This window comes from Polypterus senegalus, chromosome 1, assembly GCF_016835505.1.
Source record: "Polypterus senegalus isolate Bchr_013 chromosome 1, ASM1683550v1, whole genome shotgun sequence".
Taxonomy (NCBI): Eukaryota; Metazoa; Chordata; class Cladistia; order Polypteriformes; family Polypteridae; genus Polypterus; species Polypterus senegalus.
The window spans coordinates 80,498,559-80,516,975 of record NC_053154.1 but is presented as its reverse complement, the minus strand read 5'-3'; the positions used below and the strand labels follow the sequence as shown (position 1 = coordinate 80,516,975).

The 18,417-nt window shown below is 40.6% G+C and overlaps 1 protein-coding gene across 2 annotated transcripts in view; it reads right to left on the bottom strand.

Annotated features, from left to right (window-relative positions):
- tuft1a (tuftelin 1a) overlaps positions 1–7,745 on the bottom strand; it is a 70,279-nt gene extending 62,534 nt beyond the window's left edge. The window contains exon 1 of one of the 2 annotated variants that reach the window (XM_039751866.1): positions 7,645–7,745. In XM_039751866.1, the coding sequence (XP_039607800.1) occupies positions 7,645–7,668 (24 nt within the window). In that variant the 5' untranslated portion in view covers positions 7,669–7,745. Of the gene's footprint in view, positions 1–1,961; positions 2,235–7,644 lie in introns of those variants that run through there. The other variant, XM_039751859.1, reaches the window with a different exon arrangement.
- Between the last annotated feature and the right edge of the window lie 10,672 nt (positions 7,746–18,417).

Genomic DNA, 18,417 nt, shown 5'->3' with positions numbered 1-18,417 from the left:
TGGGTCCTTCCAAAACCACACAGTGGTGACTCTAAACTGGCCCGGTATGTGTGTGTGTGTTAAAGAAATGCAGCCCACCCACAGAAGATTCCTGCTTAGTGCCTGTGGGGATCCACTCTGGCCCTCTTTATTCTAAAGCTTGAGTCATTAAAATTAGAATATGGAAGGGTAGACAGAACAGCTCACTACTTTTATACACGTACTCTCTTTGTTATAACACAATAGGGTCACCTTTTCCATTCATCAGTCAATGTTTGTGCCAAATAACTCTAAAGGGAGTTTAATTTAAAGAAAATATGAGGAGTTAATCAGACAGAATGACTGCATGGCTTATTCGTTATTTCTGGGACCCATGTTTTTTGCTTGGATATCCGTTTGTAATCAGTTTATGCTTCTCTCTGCCGTCTATCTTGTTGATTTCTGTGGGTTAAGGAATTTGACTGCATTGCTTAACATTTCTTCTTCTACCAGGCTTTCTGTCTACTGTTTGATTGTTTCTGTCTGAAAGGTTCAGTACACAATAAAGATTTATTGATTTTTCTAAAGCAAAAAACTGCCCGTTTTTAAGTTCAGTGAGCTAATCCAAGATAGGCAAACAATGAGTGGCCAAAATTTCTTACAGTGAGGATCTTTTTTATATTTTGCATGCAGATCCTTTTCTTAATGAATTCAGCATACAGCTGCCTCATGTTCTCCGCATTGAATGTTACTGCGTAGCCCCAAAACTACAAAAAGACATCCACCCAAACCAATGCATATGATACAATGAAATCTGATATGTCTAAACTGTAATAAGCTTGCACTCGGCACGCCGCAGATCAGACTTTACACCTAGACTTTAACCTATGAGTGCTGCACTAGTCAGATATTTTCTAAGTTTGATGTGTATAAAAATAGCAATAATAATAATAATAATAATAATAATCTTCATCATCTCTGATATTGTCGTGCAGTGGATAGCACTGCTGCCCCATCACAGCACTCCATGTTTAAAATCCTGCAACAGGATTTTGTCTGCATGAAGCATGTACATTCTCTCCATGTCTGTGTCGATTTCCCTAGAGCTTAGATTGAATGGGGATTCCCAATTTGGCCCCTGTGTGTCTGTGAGTGAGCCCTGTGATGGATGGGGTTGTTTTCTGATGATGATAATTATTATTAGTTTTCAAACATATCAACAGTGCTCGACATCTCATTGTTTCATTTTAGTGACAACACCACCGCTCTGATGAAACTGGTTTTTGAAAAGAAAACGCTAAAAGTTATCCATAGGTAAAAATCTGAAACCCACAATTTAAGAAAATATTCTTCAATATTCACTGAGGAAGTTTTATTTATAATTGCATAATAATTGCAAGGCAGGAAGTCATCCTGAATGGAGAGCAAGCAACAACAGTGTTGTTATATAAACTTAAACAATGTACACGTTTCTATAAATTGTGGTATATAAAATGTTTCACCTCTGCAGCAAACTACAACATTTTATCAAGGAATTGCAATAACTGTGGCATTAAATGGATCAAATCATGACAAGTGCGCACACTGCAATTTCTAAAGCAGGCATCATCAATGAAAGCAAACCAGGTTGCATTTCCAGACCCTTTTGTTCCAGACTGTAATGTGACCCGCAATTATTTCTAAAAAGGATTGCCAATGATTTTAAATTTGCCGTCCACCACCTGCTCAGGGACGTGACAAAAGTGGGACAAATTTAAATGGTAACTACTTTATCAGTAAAATTAGATATATGGCAAAGATCTAAGTAAAGAATATTCATCCTATGAAACGCATCACAACTGCACACATTTAGTCCGCACAAGTTTGCATCGATTATGAAAAAATGTTTAGAATAAAACGCTGGAAGGCTCTCTTCTACTCCTTTTATGGTAAAGACTTTAAAGTAACACTGAGATGATAAAATAATAAATGAAACTAGAGGCACGATCGATACTTCCTCTCACCTTTGACGCATTCTCCGTTAGGTCTGTGTAAGTACAATAGGTTCGAGACATTGCGTTCATGATGTTCCTCTTGAATAAATCCAAACTGCGCTCCACTTTCTCTACAGACAGGTCGATCCAAACAGTAGCTACTTTTTGTCCACTTAATGAGCTGTACTTTTGAAACGACTCCAGCGACTACATCACACGAGAAGGGCGGTTACATAAACTGAAACAGAACACCTGAAACCTCCGGATGCGGGCGTCCTAAATAGAGGGTGTCTGATTGGCAGCAGTAGCTCCTCACACACTGTCAGTTCCTCTTCGGCACACCTCGGTGTCAGCTAGTAGGAACACGCGAAAAGTACCGAAGTATCGCTTGGAATGAAGCCAGCGCTGCTTTGTATCCAATCAGATTATCGCTACTAGTAACTGACAGCTTTATCCACCAATCGTACTTCAGAATGATCTTTCCATCGCACTGGTTGCAAAACGCAGGTGTGATTTCATAATCAAATAACATTAGAATGAGGTGAACTGTTTCAAAATATGACTGAGGTAACAAGAAACACGCGCGTAGTAATGATTTAATGACATTAGGTCGTACTTCTAATGACTTATAGACATTTGATCGTATTTCTAACGCTGACATTACGTGATTCTACGCAAAAATAAAAATATCATAAGTAACAAAATGTATGACAAAGGCAAAAGGGGGAAATGTCAAACGCTAAATGCATAAGTACAGAGGTCAAAAGCACTTCAAGGTAAGGTGCCACTCCTCCAACAGGGCATCCTCACCTCATACCCACCTACAACAAGGCAGGCAATTTAGAGGCACCAATGCACCCATCACAGGTATCCTTTTTTATAACTTTCAAGCACTACCAACGGTGTAAAATAACGCTTATTTTTAATTTTGAACCTAATACCCCTATTACAATGATTATTTTTAATTTTTAATATAATGACCCTATTACAACAATGCCCTTTTTACAAAGGAATCATGTAATAAAAACTAATACTGTAAAATGATACAAAATACATAGCAAAAAAATATTCATGCTTACTTTCTAAAAACTTCATTCTCTGAGTCTACTTAATCAAATACAGGAGGATTGGGATATGGGGCACCTCATGCAAGTGGCAGCAGGTAGAAGAGGGGACTCAGCAGTAGACGGGATGCCAAGACGTAACTGGGCACATTAACATACACTCACTGTACAGAACCAATCTACTGGTGTACCCCTTATATCATTTGTAATACTAACACGTCTTTACACCGTTTTATATTCCTCACCTTTTAATTAAGGATTGTGGCTTCCTGCATAGTGTCTCCATTCGTTACCATTGCTTCCACCGTTGATTTCTTCAGTGGATATATCTCATATAATGAAGAGGTTGATAGCATCTGTGTCACAGAGTAAAAGACTACCATATAAACAAGATGAACTTGATGGATAGATGAACTACCTTATAAACAAGAAGCCCTTCCTCAGAGAAGTCTTGTTCGTGTATATGATTTTCATTTGGGCTCCTAGATAGGGCTCAGGAAATGTCCAAAGTACTGCTGGTTTGTAGGTAGACAAGCACCTCTCCTTTGCCCTCATCTTTGCACTGTGTATCTTGTATTAAATGTCTTGCATGTGATGGTCACAGCAGTTGGCTCAGTGTTGTAAACAGTTTGTTTTTGCACGTCCTGAGGAAGTTATAATGTGTCATTTGTCACTCTTTGCCAGTGCTTGCGCTGTGTATATTGCACTTTACACTAAGCAGATGGTGCTACTGCTTTTATTATTCTGCAGTTTGTACCCTGGCTCAGTGGCTCAATGGCTCTATATACAAGCCGATGTCTCGCTTCAGTATGTGCCTCCACCCAGGAGCTCCAGGTAGGTGCAGGTGACTGCAATGGGCACCATAAAGAGGACCTCCAGAGGTGCTCCCGATTACACCATGGTTAGAGTTGTGGGAGGGTTATCTGACATATATACAGTAATGACGACTGTCTATTAAATCAACTCCAGGTACCTGGAGCTCCATTGGCCTGTGCAACGTGTCTCACTGTCAGCCGATGTCACCAATGTCACTTTCCTGAGACCGGGTGCAAGCATGGCTGTTTTTTTCCAGTCAGCCATGGTGTGTTGCTAAACTACTACTTGCTGTGAGAAGGACCTGAAAGCCAATTGGGTTGCCATGATAGCCCACAAGTCCAATTCATGGGTCATGTTGCACACATCATGGCATAAGCTCTCAATTAAGACCAAAATCAAGTTCCAAGGTCTAGTGGTTTGCAAGTTTTTGCATGACAGACAGATAACCCTTAGCATTATATATACAGTGGGTATGGAAAGTATTCAGACCCCCCAGGCACTGCTCATCACTTGTCCAATACAGTCCCCACAGTGAAGCATGTTGGTGGCAGAATCATGCTGTGAGGATGTTTTTCAGCAACAGGAACTGTGAGACTAGTCAGGATAAAGGGAAAGATGACTGCAGCAATGTACAGGGACATCTTGGATGAAAACCTGCTCCATAGCACTCTTGACCTCAGACTGGGTTGACAGTTCATTTTTCAGCAGGACAATGACCCTAAGAACACAGCCAAGATTTCAAAGGAGTGGCTTCAGGACAACTCTGTGAATGTCCTTGAGTGGCCCAGCCAGAGCCCAGACTTGAATCCGATTGAACATCTCTGGAGAGATCTTAAAATGGCTGTGCACCGACGCTTCCCATCCAGGGGGTCTGAATACTTTCCGTACCCACTGTATACAGTAGATAGATAGATAGATAGATAGATAGATAGATAGATAGATAGATAGATAGATAGATAGATAGATAGAATATACTACATAAAATAATAACAGTCCTTTTGAAACCAGAAACCTGTTGGTATTTCACAAATCGGTTATTGTCTATTCATGATTATTTATGGAACATGATGGGGATCTAAATTAAAAGGCTCTTTCCTGAACCTTCATCTGGCGGGTTCCTTTAGGAGCCAAAAATGATTTCCTAATGACATTGCTCTGAAGAGCAACTTCAGCACCTTTATGTTTAAGAGTATATGGGTGGGGGCAATTACTTCCTCACACACTGCCTGTTGATGCTGAATACAGTACCTAATTCATTCTATAAATAACATAAGGAGAAATGTATTATATTTTGACCCAGGAGACCTTCATCTAATATTAGATTTAGACCTGAAAACATTAAAATCAAACAACTGCAATAATAAAGGAAGTCAGGAATGTGGCAACTACCATTTCATGGCATTATATATAATATAAATCTTTAAAAATTCTAATTCAGCTTATTTTTTTGTACAGTGCTCTACACTCGGTATAGGCTTAGGGTGTGTACACAAAAGCAGATCTGCGAAGTAATGTAGAGAGTAACTACTCAATGAGTCTCTCAAAAAACGCACTCTCCCGTTGCACTACAATCATCGTTGCGACCGGACAGACACACATTTTAACGTTTAGTTTAAATAGACTACATCAGCCTGTAAGAGACTCTGCAGCATTAGCCTGCAACTTTAGTGATTTTTAAGTTAAGCTCTACTGACATCTCATCTTACTCACTGATTTCCATAATGTGTGACTTATTTTTATTTAAATGTATTAAAAGAATTTCAGGAATGTAAATGTTTTTCTCTGTAAATGACTTTCCTTAACATCTATACTTTGAATATTGTGTGTCATACTACTCGTATATTATCTCCTTACAGAAGGCACAGTGGTGCACTGCTGGGTTGTTCTCCATAGTTTGTCTTGCAGCTCTGTGTGGAGTTTGCATGCTCTCCTCAGGTCTAAGTGGACGGTCCGTCCAGGTCATTCGGCTTTCTTCCTAAAGGGCCACACACAAGTGTAACAGTGGCGTAGCTAGGGGCGGTCCGCCCTGGACGGCACATTTTGAGGGCGCCATTATTGGGCACAAGGCTCACTACAATTCGTGTGTAAGCAGCAGGGTTCGGAAAAATATCATTCATAAATGAAAAAAGTAAAATTCTCTTATTTTTACCCACACATGCTTCAAAAATAATTTTCAGACTGTCCTTCTGTGACGGCATCAGATAAAGCATTTGAAATTTATGAGGCAATAACAAAAATAAACATAAACATTACACCGATAATAATTTCTAGGAAGCTAAACAACTAATTTTCAATTTATAATTGCAGTTCGTTATCAATCCTAATGTGTTCTTGCTCTGCGCAGAAAACATCCCCACCTATCACTTGTACACTACACTGGTTCTGGTTTTCGCCGTGTAATTATATTAAACTAATAATCAGCACACGGCTTATTAGTGCGTCTATACTATATTCTTGTCTAGTTGATGCTTATAAATAATTATATGTGAAGATGTATTGCTGCTTATCTATATATACGAATAAATCTATGCAAAATGTATCTTACATTTTCTCTATACGTCATATTAATTTTCTAATCAAATAGGTTAACATATTCAGATATGTTGGAGGGAGGCAAATTGAAACCCCGCCCCGCCCGAGCAGGTGCAGTGGACCCTAGTCACATTCACGGTTGGTCCCTTTCCTAAATTTAATGCTATAAAATAGATGTGTTTACAAAATCATACACTTTTAAATGTGTGCTTCGCACTGCTGCTTGTCGAGTCCTGCGCCCGGTCATCGTCCGTGCCCAGCTTGCTTGTTGGTTTTTCACCAAAGACGTGCACGTGAAGTCCGCTGGCCATTCCAAAATGGCTCCTCATGAGTGCGCGTGTGGGGTTCTGCCGTGGACTGCATGTGGCGAGGCGGCGGCGCTACCACTGCCCCACGGTCACCGTGCCGCTGCAGTTCGTCTCACAAATCCATCCATCATCCAACCCGCTATATCCTAACTACAGGTACACACCAAACACACACTTGGGATCCACTTAACCTTTATGTCCTTGGACTGTGGGAGGAAACCGGTGCACCCGGAGGAAAGCCACGTATGCACGGGGAGAACATGCAAACACCACACAGGGAGGAAACGAATCCAGGTCTCCTTACTGCGAGGCAGCAGCGCTACCCACTGCGCCACCGTGTCGCAAATCGAATTTACTTAATGTGATCCACGGTCTTGGAAAGACGAAGGAATGGGCGTGGAGCAGCCTGGAACAAGCTCAGGATGGGCCGCCGATGCATCGCATGGCAGATCGAGCCGATCGCCAGCGGAATGTCCCCGTTTATCTCAACACTCGCTTCCGGATGTTGGACGAAGCCTCGTAAGCATTTTAACGAGAACGTCTGAAAATTTGAAAAGACATTAAACTTTTACTACTAATTTATTCGAGTTAACGTAAGCCTTAAATGGATAATATTAACAAACCTGCTGGCTAAACCATTTAAGTTTCTTTGGGTGGAGCGTGTCACTGGAGCGCATCCAAGAAACAAATCAGCCGAGGTGTCCATGTGGGCACCACCCCCTACCCCGGTTTACGACCGGGATGCTCCCTGTGAGGGTTTTTTGGCGCCATGTCCAGGTGTTGTTCCCGTAGCCGCCCGATGACACCTACTGGGATAAACTCCCGCGACCCGCCACAGGAAAAATAACGGATGGATACTTAACTACCGTGAAATTCAAATACAACAAATCAACGGGGCGTCTGACATTTTCGGGATGGACACTGACTCCCCCTATTCTGTTCGTCTTAAGGCAAAATCAACCTTCCTAAATGCCACCCCCTGAACACACTTACCTCAGAATCACAATTTATCGCCATTCCTTGGCTGAAGTGCAATCATTTCGGCACGACATAAACTTTCTTCCAACGAGGAACACGTGAAGCCGTCTTCTTAGCTGTGGAAATCAGAGATAGACTCGATCAACACACCCGCACATCCGAAGACCACATTGCCGCTGGGCAGCCAGCTGATTAGTTGGTCCCAGTTGTGCGGGAGGGACATTCCGAAAGCGACAAGGACCATATGGCATCATGAGATTTTAGCAGAGGCCGAGCCTGCAGGTCCTCGGTGCAGAAGTCTGCGCGCTGACCAGAGAGCCCACGCAGCAATCGGCTTTGCTCGGCTAAATGGGGACTTACCGGCTGTCGACTTGCTGTCCTTATAATTAGCAAGTGTTGTCGCTGAGCTCGACGAACAAGGCCCGACGTGACACACGACAGCGGCTTTTTAAAGCCCCCCTCCCAGCCCTTGTGTTTTTAGAAGACTTATAATTAGTACACCCCACCCGCCAGCTAATTCTCTGATGGTCGAAACAAAGGGATTTGTGTACTGAGCACAACAGTTTCGGGCTAAACTGCAGTACTAGGGAGTTGTACCGTGTTAGCCATTATGAATGTAGAGAAAGGCCAAGCAAAATGACACCTTTTATTGGCTAACTAAAAAATTACAATATGCAAGCTTTCTAACTGTGCAAACTGTGTTTAACATTATTTTCTTAATTGCAGAAGGACTTTGAGTGATTTTTAGGCTTGACAAGTGCTGTGATCTAATGAACGTTTATTTTATTTAGTATATTCCAATGAGAACATCATGACAAGGCCCTTTACAAAGCTCACAACACAGAGTAAATGCGTCCATTTTCCTTACTTGTTTTCATTTTTCATTTTAGAGACGTGAAAGCATCATGGTGCACAAGACAGGGTTCGGCCTTAGACGGGACCTCCATCATAAGACACATGGCCACACTGACCATCAGCAGACTGGTTTAGGAACCAATCAGCTCAGTGAAAGGAGGAAAGCTATGTAAGAATATGAAGAAAAAACAAATGACCTGTCAGGAGGCATCGGGACCAACTGTGCCACACCATTGGCAATTCGTAGTTTGTATATTCTTCCTGTGTCCACATGTTTTTTTTGGGAATTTCCTACCGTATTCCAATTTTTTCCATTTTTCTTCTGACATTATTAAAACATGCTGGTTAGGCTGACAGGAGACACCAACCTGGCCCAATACTAGTGTTCCATGTAACAGACTGGCTTCCCATCCACAGCTCTTTGGGCACAATATTATCTGGACAGGACTCTGGAAGGCGGTGCGATTGTGGATCAAGTTCCTTTTTCTGATCAGTGTATGACATTTCTCCCCAGCCCTTCAAACCTCTTCTTCCTGGGTCTTGCAGATTCACCAGCATGTCCATTGAGCCTGAAGAGATGATCTCTAGAGCATATTGTAAGCCGTTGCCCAAAGGCATTGGTTTGGGTAGCTGGTATGATGACCATGTGCTAAGGGCAGTAGAAGATACCGTTTGCAGAGGCATCCATTAAAATATGCAACCATATCCAGCAAAGCAAGCCATTTTTTGTTAAAGCTGAGGAGAAGCCACAATGCTAACCTAGTGCATCAGAAGGCCTGCTGACAACAGCATAAGACTTGCAGCTCTAGGCTGACCATGGCAGAAATTGAAATTCCATTTTGTCAATCACACTTAGGCCAGATTTGATCCTTACATCTTAAAACTAAGCAAGATGCCCACAGTTCATTGGGAAGACCAGATTGAAGAAGGACATTAAAGCAAGTGGGCCAGGTATGAATGGTTGGTGGCAGAGTGGCAGAGTGTTGGAGGAAGAGATGGAAGGCCAAGTGTCAGCCTATGGACTGGCTGTTCAGGCCGGTCTCTTCATTAAACCCTAAAACTCTTTGGTATATTTGGACTGCACAATAGAAGAGCCATCAAGAACATTCTTGAAGTTGCTGAGAAGGCTTCTAGGTGGCTTTGTATCAGGAGGGCTGAACATTGGTGTGGTATGCTATGTACCATATATTCCTTTGCATAGATTTGCTATTTACTATATATACAATAAATATTATAAAATATATGTAGTATACAGTATATAACTCTATACACGCAGTACTATATACACATATATACAGTATGTATACAGTAGATGTGTTATTCACTATATATACATTATATATACAGTATGCAATACATGATATAAAATATATACAGTATATAACTGTATACACAGTATATTATACATACACATGCATAGAGCTGTATATACGAGTACTATACACATAGCACATGTAAATATTTATCTATACACTGTATGTATTTATATCTACAGTATGTCTCTCTATATATACAGAATGTCTATATGACTGTTTCTTTTCTCTCTCATTTTGTGTCACTTCTTATCATATTCTTAGTTTTTCTACTCTCTCTTGCTAATTCATTCACATTTGGCCATTTCATCTTAGTCCTCACATTCTCTTTATTTCTTTTCTTTCACTTTCTTGTCTGCTGCTATGTTTTTTAACCCAGTTTCATGTAGTTGTATTGAGCAATGTGTGCTTAAAATACTTCTTCACAGCCCAAGAAGAACAGTGTGTGGGAGAAACTTCTGTGTTCACGTAAAAAGCCTGCTGATAAACATCATGCTGACTGCATGACTTTGGGCAGAGTCAGAAGCCACAACAGTCTGTTTTTCCACCCTAATTGCCCTTGCGGTAGTCAAAACACAGACGAAACACAACAACATTGCCTAGTCTGACAGAAACCTGGCAATGTTATGGTTTCAGATTCCAGCTGCCATTCTCCACCAAATCAGGGCTCTTTTTCATCTGTTTTGATTGTGGGTTTCCTTCTGTCCCAGCTGTTGACTATTATGGGGTCAGCCTCAAGTGTACCCAAAATACTACTGTAAAAATCACCATTTCCTATCTACCGAAGGACAATTTCAGTGCTGCATACTTCATTTTAGGAACCATGTCTTGAGGATTGGCTTTTAGGGTTCCTTCATAAAGCACAACACATGAAGTTCTGCATTTCATTGTGTTTCTAATCACAAACTGAGAAAAGTAGGCTCACCTGACAGGACAAGTACATTCAATGTATCCAAGTTAATTTCCCAAAACTGTCTGCTAATTCAGTGTGTCATGCTCTTGGCAGCAGTGGGAAACCACAGAATGTCAAGAAAGTCAAGGTCACAACAATATCTATCCATTATCAAGCCTGTATGGCGTTATTTCAGTGCCACTATTCTGAGCGCACGTAAAAAAATATTGCAAGTGCAAGTGTTGCATTTTGAGGAGAAATTTATTTTGAGCGTACAAAAGCTGAATTTGAGTGAACAAAATTCATTGCTGCGTGCAAAAAATGTATTTCAGTGTTTGCACTTATCCATATACACACACACAATAGCACCCCCTCTCGCTCAGTTTTTCATTTGCTTGCTCGCAATGTGTTGCTTGCGCTCACAACATTCTCTGCTGCAAGCTCAACTCTCTGTACACGTTATAAGTGTGCCACAAAACCAACCAATCACAGACTTGGTTTCAAAAATTCTGATTGGCTCTTACGGTCTCCAATCAGCTCGCTAGCTGCTGCATTCCGGAAACAGTCCGAAATGTAGCTAAATCCAGGTAAACTCAATTAAACCCCAATTTGCGGATAATATCTTTAATTATTTTATTTTAAAATATATTATTTGTTAAGACTATCGTTGGTGTAGTATAATGTAGTTGCATTATACAACCATGCCAACTGACTGTTTCCGGAATGCAGCAGCTAGCGAGCTGATTGGAGACCGTAAGAGCCAATCAGAATTTTTGAAACCAAGTCTGTGATTGGTTGGTTTTGTGGCACACTTATAACGGTGTACAGAGAGTTGAGCGCCGCAGCAGAGAATGTTGTGAGCTTAGCAACACATTGCAGCAAGCGCAAATGAAAAACTGAGCGAGAGGGGGTGCTATTGTGTGTGTGTATATGGATAAGCGCAAACACTGAAATACATTTTTTGCACGCAGCAATGAATTTTGTTCACTCAAATTCAGCTTTGTACGCCAAAATAAATTTCTTCAAAATGCAACACTTGCACTTGCAATCTATTTTTACGTGCGCTTAATATTTTTTTACGTGTGCTCAGAATAGTGGCACTGAAATAACGCCATAAGCCTGCGTAAATTCATTTTAGGAACTCCATCGGAGTTCGACACAGCCCTATTGTGCTGCTACTGCTCCAGGAGCCAGAGTCAGGAGGAAGGTAACACAGCTTGCTGGAGGAGAAGTGGAGGAGGAAAGGTGGAGTTGTTGTCCCACAACTGAATAAAGTCAGTGCTGTGCCTGTGAACTTGTGGCTGCATCTTTCTGTGTTGGGTTTGGGGAGATGATGTGTCCCTGTTGGCCACTATATATATATATATATAATATATATACAGTATATATATTATATATATATATATATATTTAGTGGCCTGCAGGGACACACCATCTCCCCAAACCCAACGTAATCTATATATATATATATATATAGTGTATATCCATCCATCCATTATCCAGCCTGCTATATCCTAACTACAGTACAGGGCCATATGCATTTAGATATACATTGTCACACATACACATGGGAGACAGTTTACACGCTCAAAGTTTCTCCACTGGACCAGGGGTTGGTACTGTACTCTAACTCTTTTTCCTCTTTCCCTCTGCAGACCGTCGAAAGAACCCACCTCCTCATTTCCACTACTGGTCCCACAGAACCTGCCTCCTAAAGATGTCATTTTCACTTCTAGTCCCCCAGTACATGCATCCTAATAACATCATTTCCACTTCCAGTCCATCCTTTTCCTGTCTGTCAGCTATATAACTGCCATGTTTGTCATTATACCTCAGTTCCTTTTTTGGCTCATGTCTGTAAAGACATATTGTCTTTTTTGCCTTTGAACTACCACAGTTCTTTAAGTATATGGGGTGGCTACCACAAACAACGCAAAACATGAAATTATGAAAGCTCCTACAGAAAAAAGCACACAACTTATGAATTCTGATCTTTCAGTTCATGTATTTAAGATGGCTAAGTTCTTTAGCTGGTAATGAAGCTTTGATTGTCTATGAGTGGCATTCACTCATTCACAGGTGGTCTCTGTGCTTGCTTCACTCTCTCACCGCAGTTTCTGTGTGTGGGTGCATGTGTGTGAGATGCTGCTGTGCACTTTCTTACAGGAGTTAGGATGAAGTGTAGTACCAGCTAGAACATATCATTCTCAAGGTTAATACCTTTCAGTTATAGTGACACCAATACATTGGCTGGCTTTGTCCTAACTACTGCTACATTAAATTGTTCTAGAAATCAAAGTGGGTGTACTTATAGTTTTGATGTGAGTGATGCTTTGTTCCTTTCCTGGTCGGCTTCCAGCAGACATGTAGAAAGATTTTCAGGGTGATTTCTTATTCTTTGTTCAGGAGTTTGTCTCCTTTTTTGCCGTTGGTCGCACCTTCTGGTTATGGATGGTACTGCAGTTTCTCTTCTCTTGCAGTATTCTTGGTTGTTATCCAAGTTATGTCTGATGGGTCAGCTGGTGACCAGACTGCCCCTGTCAATAGCAAGGCGAAAACATGACTTTGATGTATAGATTCTTATTCTGTTCAGGCACTTGCTATTGTAACAAAGTGTAGACTGATGGCACCCCTGGTCCAACTCCTATTACGAATGGCATTCAATTTTTCCAGTCCAGCCTTGGTTGCCCTTTTGTAGAATGGATTGCTTTAAACCAGTGTTTCCCAAACTCAGTCCTGGGGACCCCTTGTGGCTGCAGGTTTTTGTTCTAACCAGCTTCTGTTTTTAATTTAACCCCTGGGCTAATTAAGTGATTTGTTAGTTCTGTGTATTGGGAACAATATAGAAATTAGAAAACTAAGTTTGCTATAAAAATATATATTAAAATGTACCGAGCAGTTATATGGGAATAATGTATTTTTTTCTTTTTAACAGTATTTTCATCTTGATTTTCATTCTACTTTTCAAGGTCTTCTAATTGTTTAATTAATCCATTATTTACTAATTAGTGGGTCTGACGCTAAAGTAGTTGCAACATTTGATTGTTCAGTGTTGTTTGCCTGCATCTCTGCTCGGCTCGTTTTAAACTGTCATTAATAAGATACGATGAAGGGGGAAAAACTGCATAGAGATAAGGGCAAAATACAGTATAATGAAATCAACAAAAGAGAGTTAAGCATTTATATCTATAGCAAAAGCAGAAATATTTCTAAATGTCTTATAAATGTAAAAATCAAAAGGGGTCCCCAGGACCGAGATTGGGAAACACTGCTTTAAACCTTCATTACGTCCACACCTTAAACATTGGGGTCCATGCTATACAGCAGAAGTTAATGCCAGGTTGAGCAGTGCGCTGATAGAGTTAAGCAATGATATAGGATCTTACAAGGGTTTATAAAGGAAGAAGTACAGGTTTTGTCATTTGTTTTGTGGGTGCACATAAGCTCATCCTCTTGGTTGACCACTGGTGCAAAGTTCTGTCCATCAATGTTGCTCATGCTTTTTTATGGTCCTTTGTTCAGAACTTGGGTCTCCAGCTCATGCCTTCATGAGAAGTCCATGAATTGTTACATGATCTGGTTTCAATGATATTATCAGATAAGCTGCAGAAACTGCATTCCAAAGAGAGGCCCAGTAGAAAATAAGTAGCTTGCTACATCATCACTTGTGTGCCAGTTTGCCCTTCAGTTACAGGAGTCTGCCACTATTCTAAATGCTAACATTACTCAAAGTTATTGTCTGCTTTTTTTTTTTTTCATTTTTATTACTATTTAATTTAATATTGTTTCTTTGTATCAATATACTGCTGCTGAATTATGTGAATTTCCCCTTGGGATTAATAAAGTATCTATCTATCTATCTATCTATCTATCTAGTACCATCAAGTGCAACACAGGAACCAACCTTAGTCTGGGTGTGAGTCCATCACAGTGCACACTCACACTTAATCACATGGAGTTAATTTAAGGTTACTGGTTAAGTAACAAATCTATCTTTGTGACATTGAAGAAGAACCAGAGCACAAGGAGCAAAACTCTCCAGATGGAGTCTGGAGCTGTAAATCAACAGTGCAAACTACTTCACGTCCATATTGCCTCTCAGCAAAGAAATAATGTTCAATAATTTGACGTTTATTAGCAGCTCAACTATTATTGACAATAATAGGTTGTCTATGACAGGTTGAAACCTAACTAATAAATGTAGATCTCTGCGTTAACATTTGTAGTGCACCATCTGTTGAAAAGTATTATATAATCCATGTAGTAATAGAAAACATTATCATAGATGTTTATGGTGCTCCATTTATAGGAAAGACAAAAGTGATGCATTTTATAACTACACATGTTTGTGATGCAGCATCTTTTGGAATGACAGAGTCATAGCAACTGGGTGGACACACAGACAGACACAAAGACACTTATCCATTCACTACGGTGGATTGTCAAGAAATGCTTAAGAAATCTTAAAAATTAGCCAGTTAATGCACTGTCATCTAGCTATTTAAAGGCATTGCCTTACTTATCATGCCATACAGTACTATGCTATTCTTAAACCCACTTCTTCGAAGTAAGGGGTGGTGAGGTGGTGGCAGTCCTGGGTACTTGGCAGGAAACACCCCTGAAAAGGCATCTCAGGGTTCAATAACACAGACAGCCACACTGAAACTCACACAGGGCCAATCTGAAGTCATCATTCAAATTAAGCCATCTTTGAGTATGCAGGAGGAAAATGGGAGTATCTGGAGGAAGGCGCAGATGACTAAGGGAGAAGTCCTCATGGATAGAACACAGACACAGTATACTGGATCCAAGAAGTGGCAGTGTGACATTACTTATCAGTATACTTATTGAAATTAATATATTCACAAAATCCTGAGGGTGGCATGGTGGTGCAGTGGTAGCGCTGCTGCCTCGCAGTTAGGAGAAACAGGTTTGCTTCCCGGGTCCTCCCTGCATGGAGTTTGCATGTTCTCCCCGTGTCTCCGGGTACTCCAGTTTCCTCCCACAGTCCAAAGACATGCAGGTTAGGTGCATTGGTGATCCTAAATTGTCCCTAGTGTGTGCTTGGTGTGTGTGTGTGTGTGCCCTCTGGTGGGGTAGCACCCTGCCCGGGGTGTGTTCCTGTCTTGCGTCCTGTGTTGGCTGGGATTGTCTCCATCAGACACCCGTGACCCTGTGTTTGGATATAGTGGGTTGGACACTGACTGACAAAATACTGAATAATTGTGGTGGTTGTTCATCTTAGACCCACTCCACACTACTACATTTTCATTTAAAAACACAGACGTTTGTCTCTATTTTTGCCTTTCATGCACACTACCACTGGGGTTTCAATCCACAAAGAATACTTCTGAAAATGCTCTTCAGAGCGGGATACTTTGCTGTGTGGATAGGGCAAAAATGAAAAAAACGCAGACTCCTATGTGCTCTGGTTGGTTCATGCTTATTATGTGGCTCTTGTCTGATTGGATCCTACTCATTACAACCCTTCATGGAAGAAAAACATATTACAACACAGCAGGCAAAGAAGAGTAGCTTTCTATGGAGCTTGCTGTATTGCTTACCTGTATGCATCTTAATTGCGTGTAGTGTTATTTTTTTGAAATCGCTGTCAACCGACTAGTCACACTGCACAATAAAGTTGCCAGCCACATATACTCTACATTCAAACTGCATGAGCAATTTTGGTGAGGTTGACCTTCCATGACATGGGTGCTCAGGCTATACGTGTACAATGCTCGCTCACTGCAGTGGCTGCTCAACTGATTTTGTGAAATTTGTTAATGGCATTAAAAGTTGGCTTGTGAGACTACTCACACTACAAGACGGCCAACTGAAATTTCTGAAATGACAAAAGTCCTTCTGATCGTGTAACAGCCCAATTGTAAGATGCAATCAAGGTATCACAGCCCACTCTCACTTTGTGCGTGAAGGGATGGCCGATTAAGCTGAAATTCAGTCACAAGGGCTTAAAATTGTGCCAAACATTGCACAGCATATGAGGTCAGGTCAGGTACAGCGCGTTGCCACACCCACCAATGACGAAACAGCTCAGGATCCTGGTTGGCAACCCCTCAGGCAGACACGAGGTCCAGTCCTACCCTCCAGACATGACCATCTATCTGCTGCAGCCAGGTGTTCCATGCTGTATTAGGTGTTGCTGTATTTTATGAACTTGCACAAAGTATTATTCATTGACTTTTGATTTTAAGTAGCTTATTTATTTCCAAGCAAAGCTTTGTTCATTTTTAAAACATTTAATGTGTTAATTCTTATTGCTGAGGAGCATCAACTGATGCTAGGCAGATTTCTGTCCAATATAGTCAGGCATTAGAATACATAAGAAGCAGAAATATTTGTCATCATTATATACTAGCAAAAAAAGAATAATAATAATGGATTCAGAGAAATCAGTATCTAATTTCTTTTTATTATGAATGGTTTGCTCAAGAAGTATTTCTTATGCAAGTAATTTGACTTCTGTGTGAAACTACTTTCAGGTGATCTCTTATTATGCAGTTCATCTTTGAATGAAATGGCCATTTGACCTCACACAGATACAACAGTCCCTGCAGGGGGTAAGCATGCAGATGAGTGGCATTTCCAGTGCATGACACTTGGTATCAAACTCAACAACAACAACAACATTTATTTATATAGCACATTTTCATACAAATAATGCAGCTCAAAGTGCTTTACATGATGAAGAAAGAGAAAAAGGACAAAATAAATAATTAAAATTAGGGAACACTAATTAACATAAAATAAAAGTAAGGTCCGATGGCCAGCGAGGACAGAAAAAAAAAAAAAAACTCCAGATGGTTGGTGGAAAAAATAAAATCTGCAGACCGCCCGGCCCCCTCTAGGCATTCTACCTAACATAAATGACCTTCACATGGAAGAACTTGATGATGACGGTCATGTGGACTTCTGGCCTTTAATCCATCAATGTAAGGACATCACGGTGCTTTGATCAGGTGGTGGTGGTGCAGGTCGCCACCACAGAAAACCGGAAAAAGAACAGACGAGAAAGTAGGGGTTAGTACGGATTTTGAATATGAATACCATGAATAATAGTGATAATTAATTGAATATACAGAGTATCAGGATTTAACTAAGATGAAGCTATGAGAAAGCCATGTTAAAGTAATGTGTTTTCAGCAGTGTTTTAAAGTGCTCTACTGTATTAGCCTGGCAAATTCCTATTGGCAGACTATTCCAGATTTTAGGTGCATAACAGCAGAAGGCCACCTCACCACTTCTTTTAAGTTTAGCTCTTGGAATTCTAAGCAGACACTCATTTGAAGATCTAAGGTTATGATTTGGAGTGTAAGGTGTCAGAAATTCCGATATATAAGATGGAGCGAGATTATTTAAGGCTCAAGAATAAAGTCAAGAAATAATTATTAATGAATTCAAGAATTAACTCCTGGACAAAACAAGATTGTAGTTATTGCCAGAACCTGACAGTTTGTCAATTCTGTCTACACATATTTAGCAGATCTGAAGAACTCTGAAGTATTCTGCAGCAGGTAGTGCAAGGGCTTCAAGCTCTATAAGGTTAGAGCTGATGTGTCCATATTCTTGAAATGCCCAGTCTAAGGTGGGCATGGGACTCTTCCTAGGGTGGGTGATTTTCATGGATAAACTATCTAGGTGGATCCATACCTGAAGAATATATTGTCTGGAAACCCAAGGAATAAATGTCTGGTTTTTGCAGTTGAGACT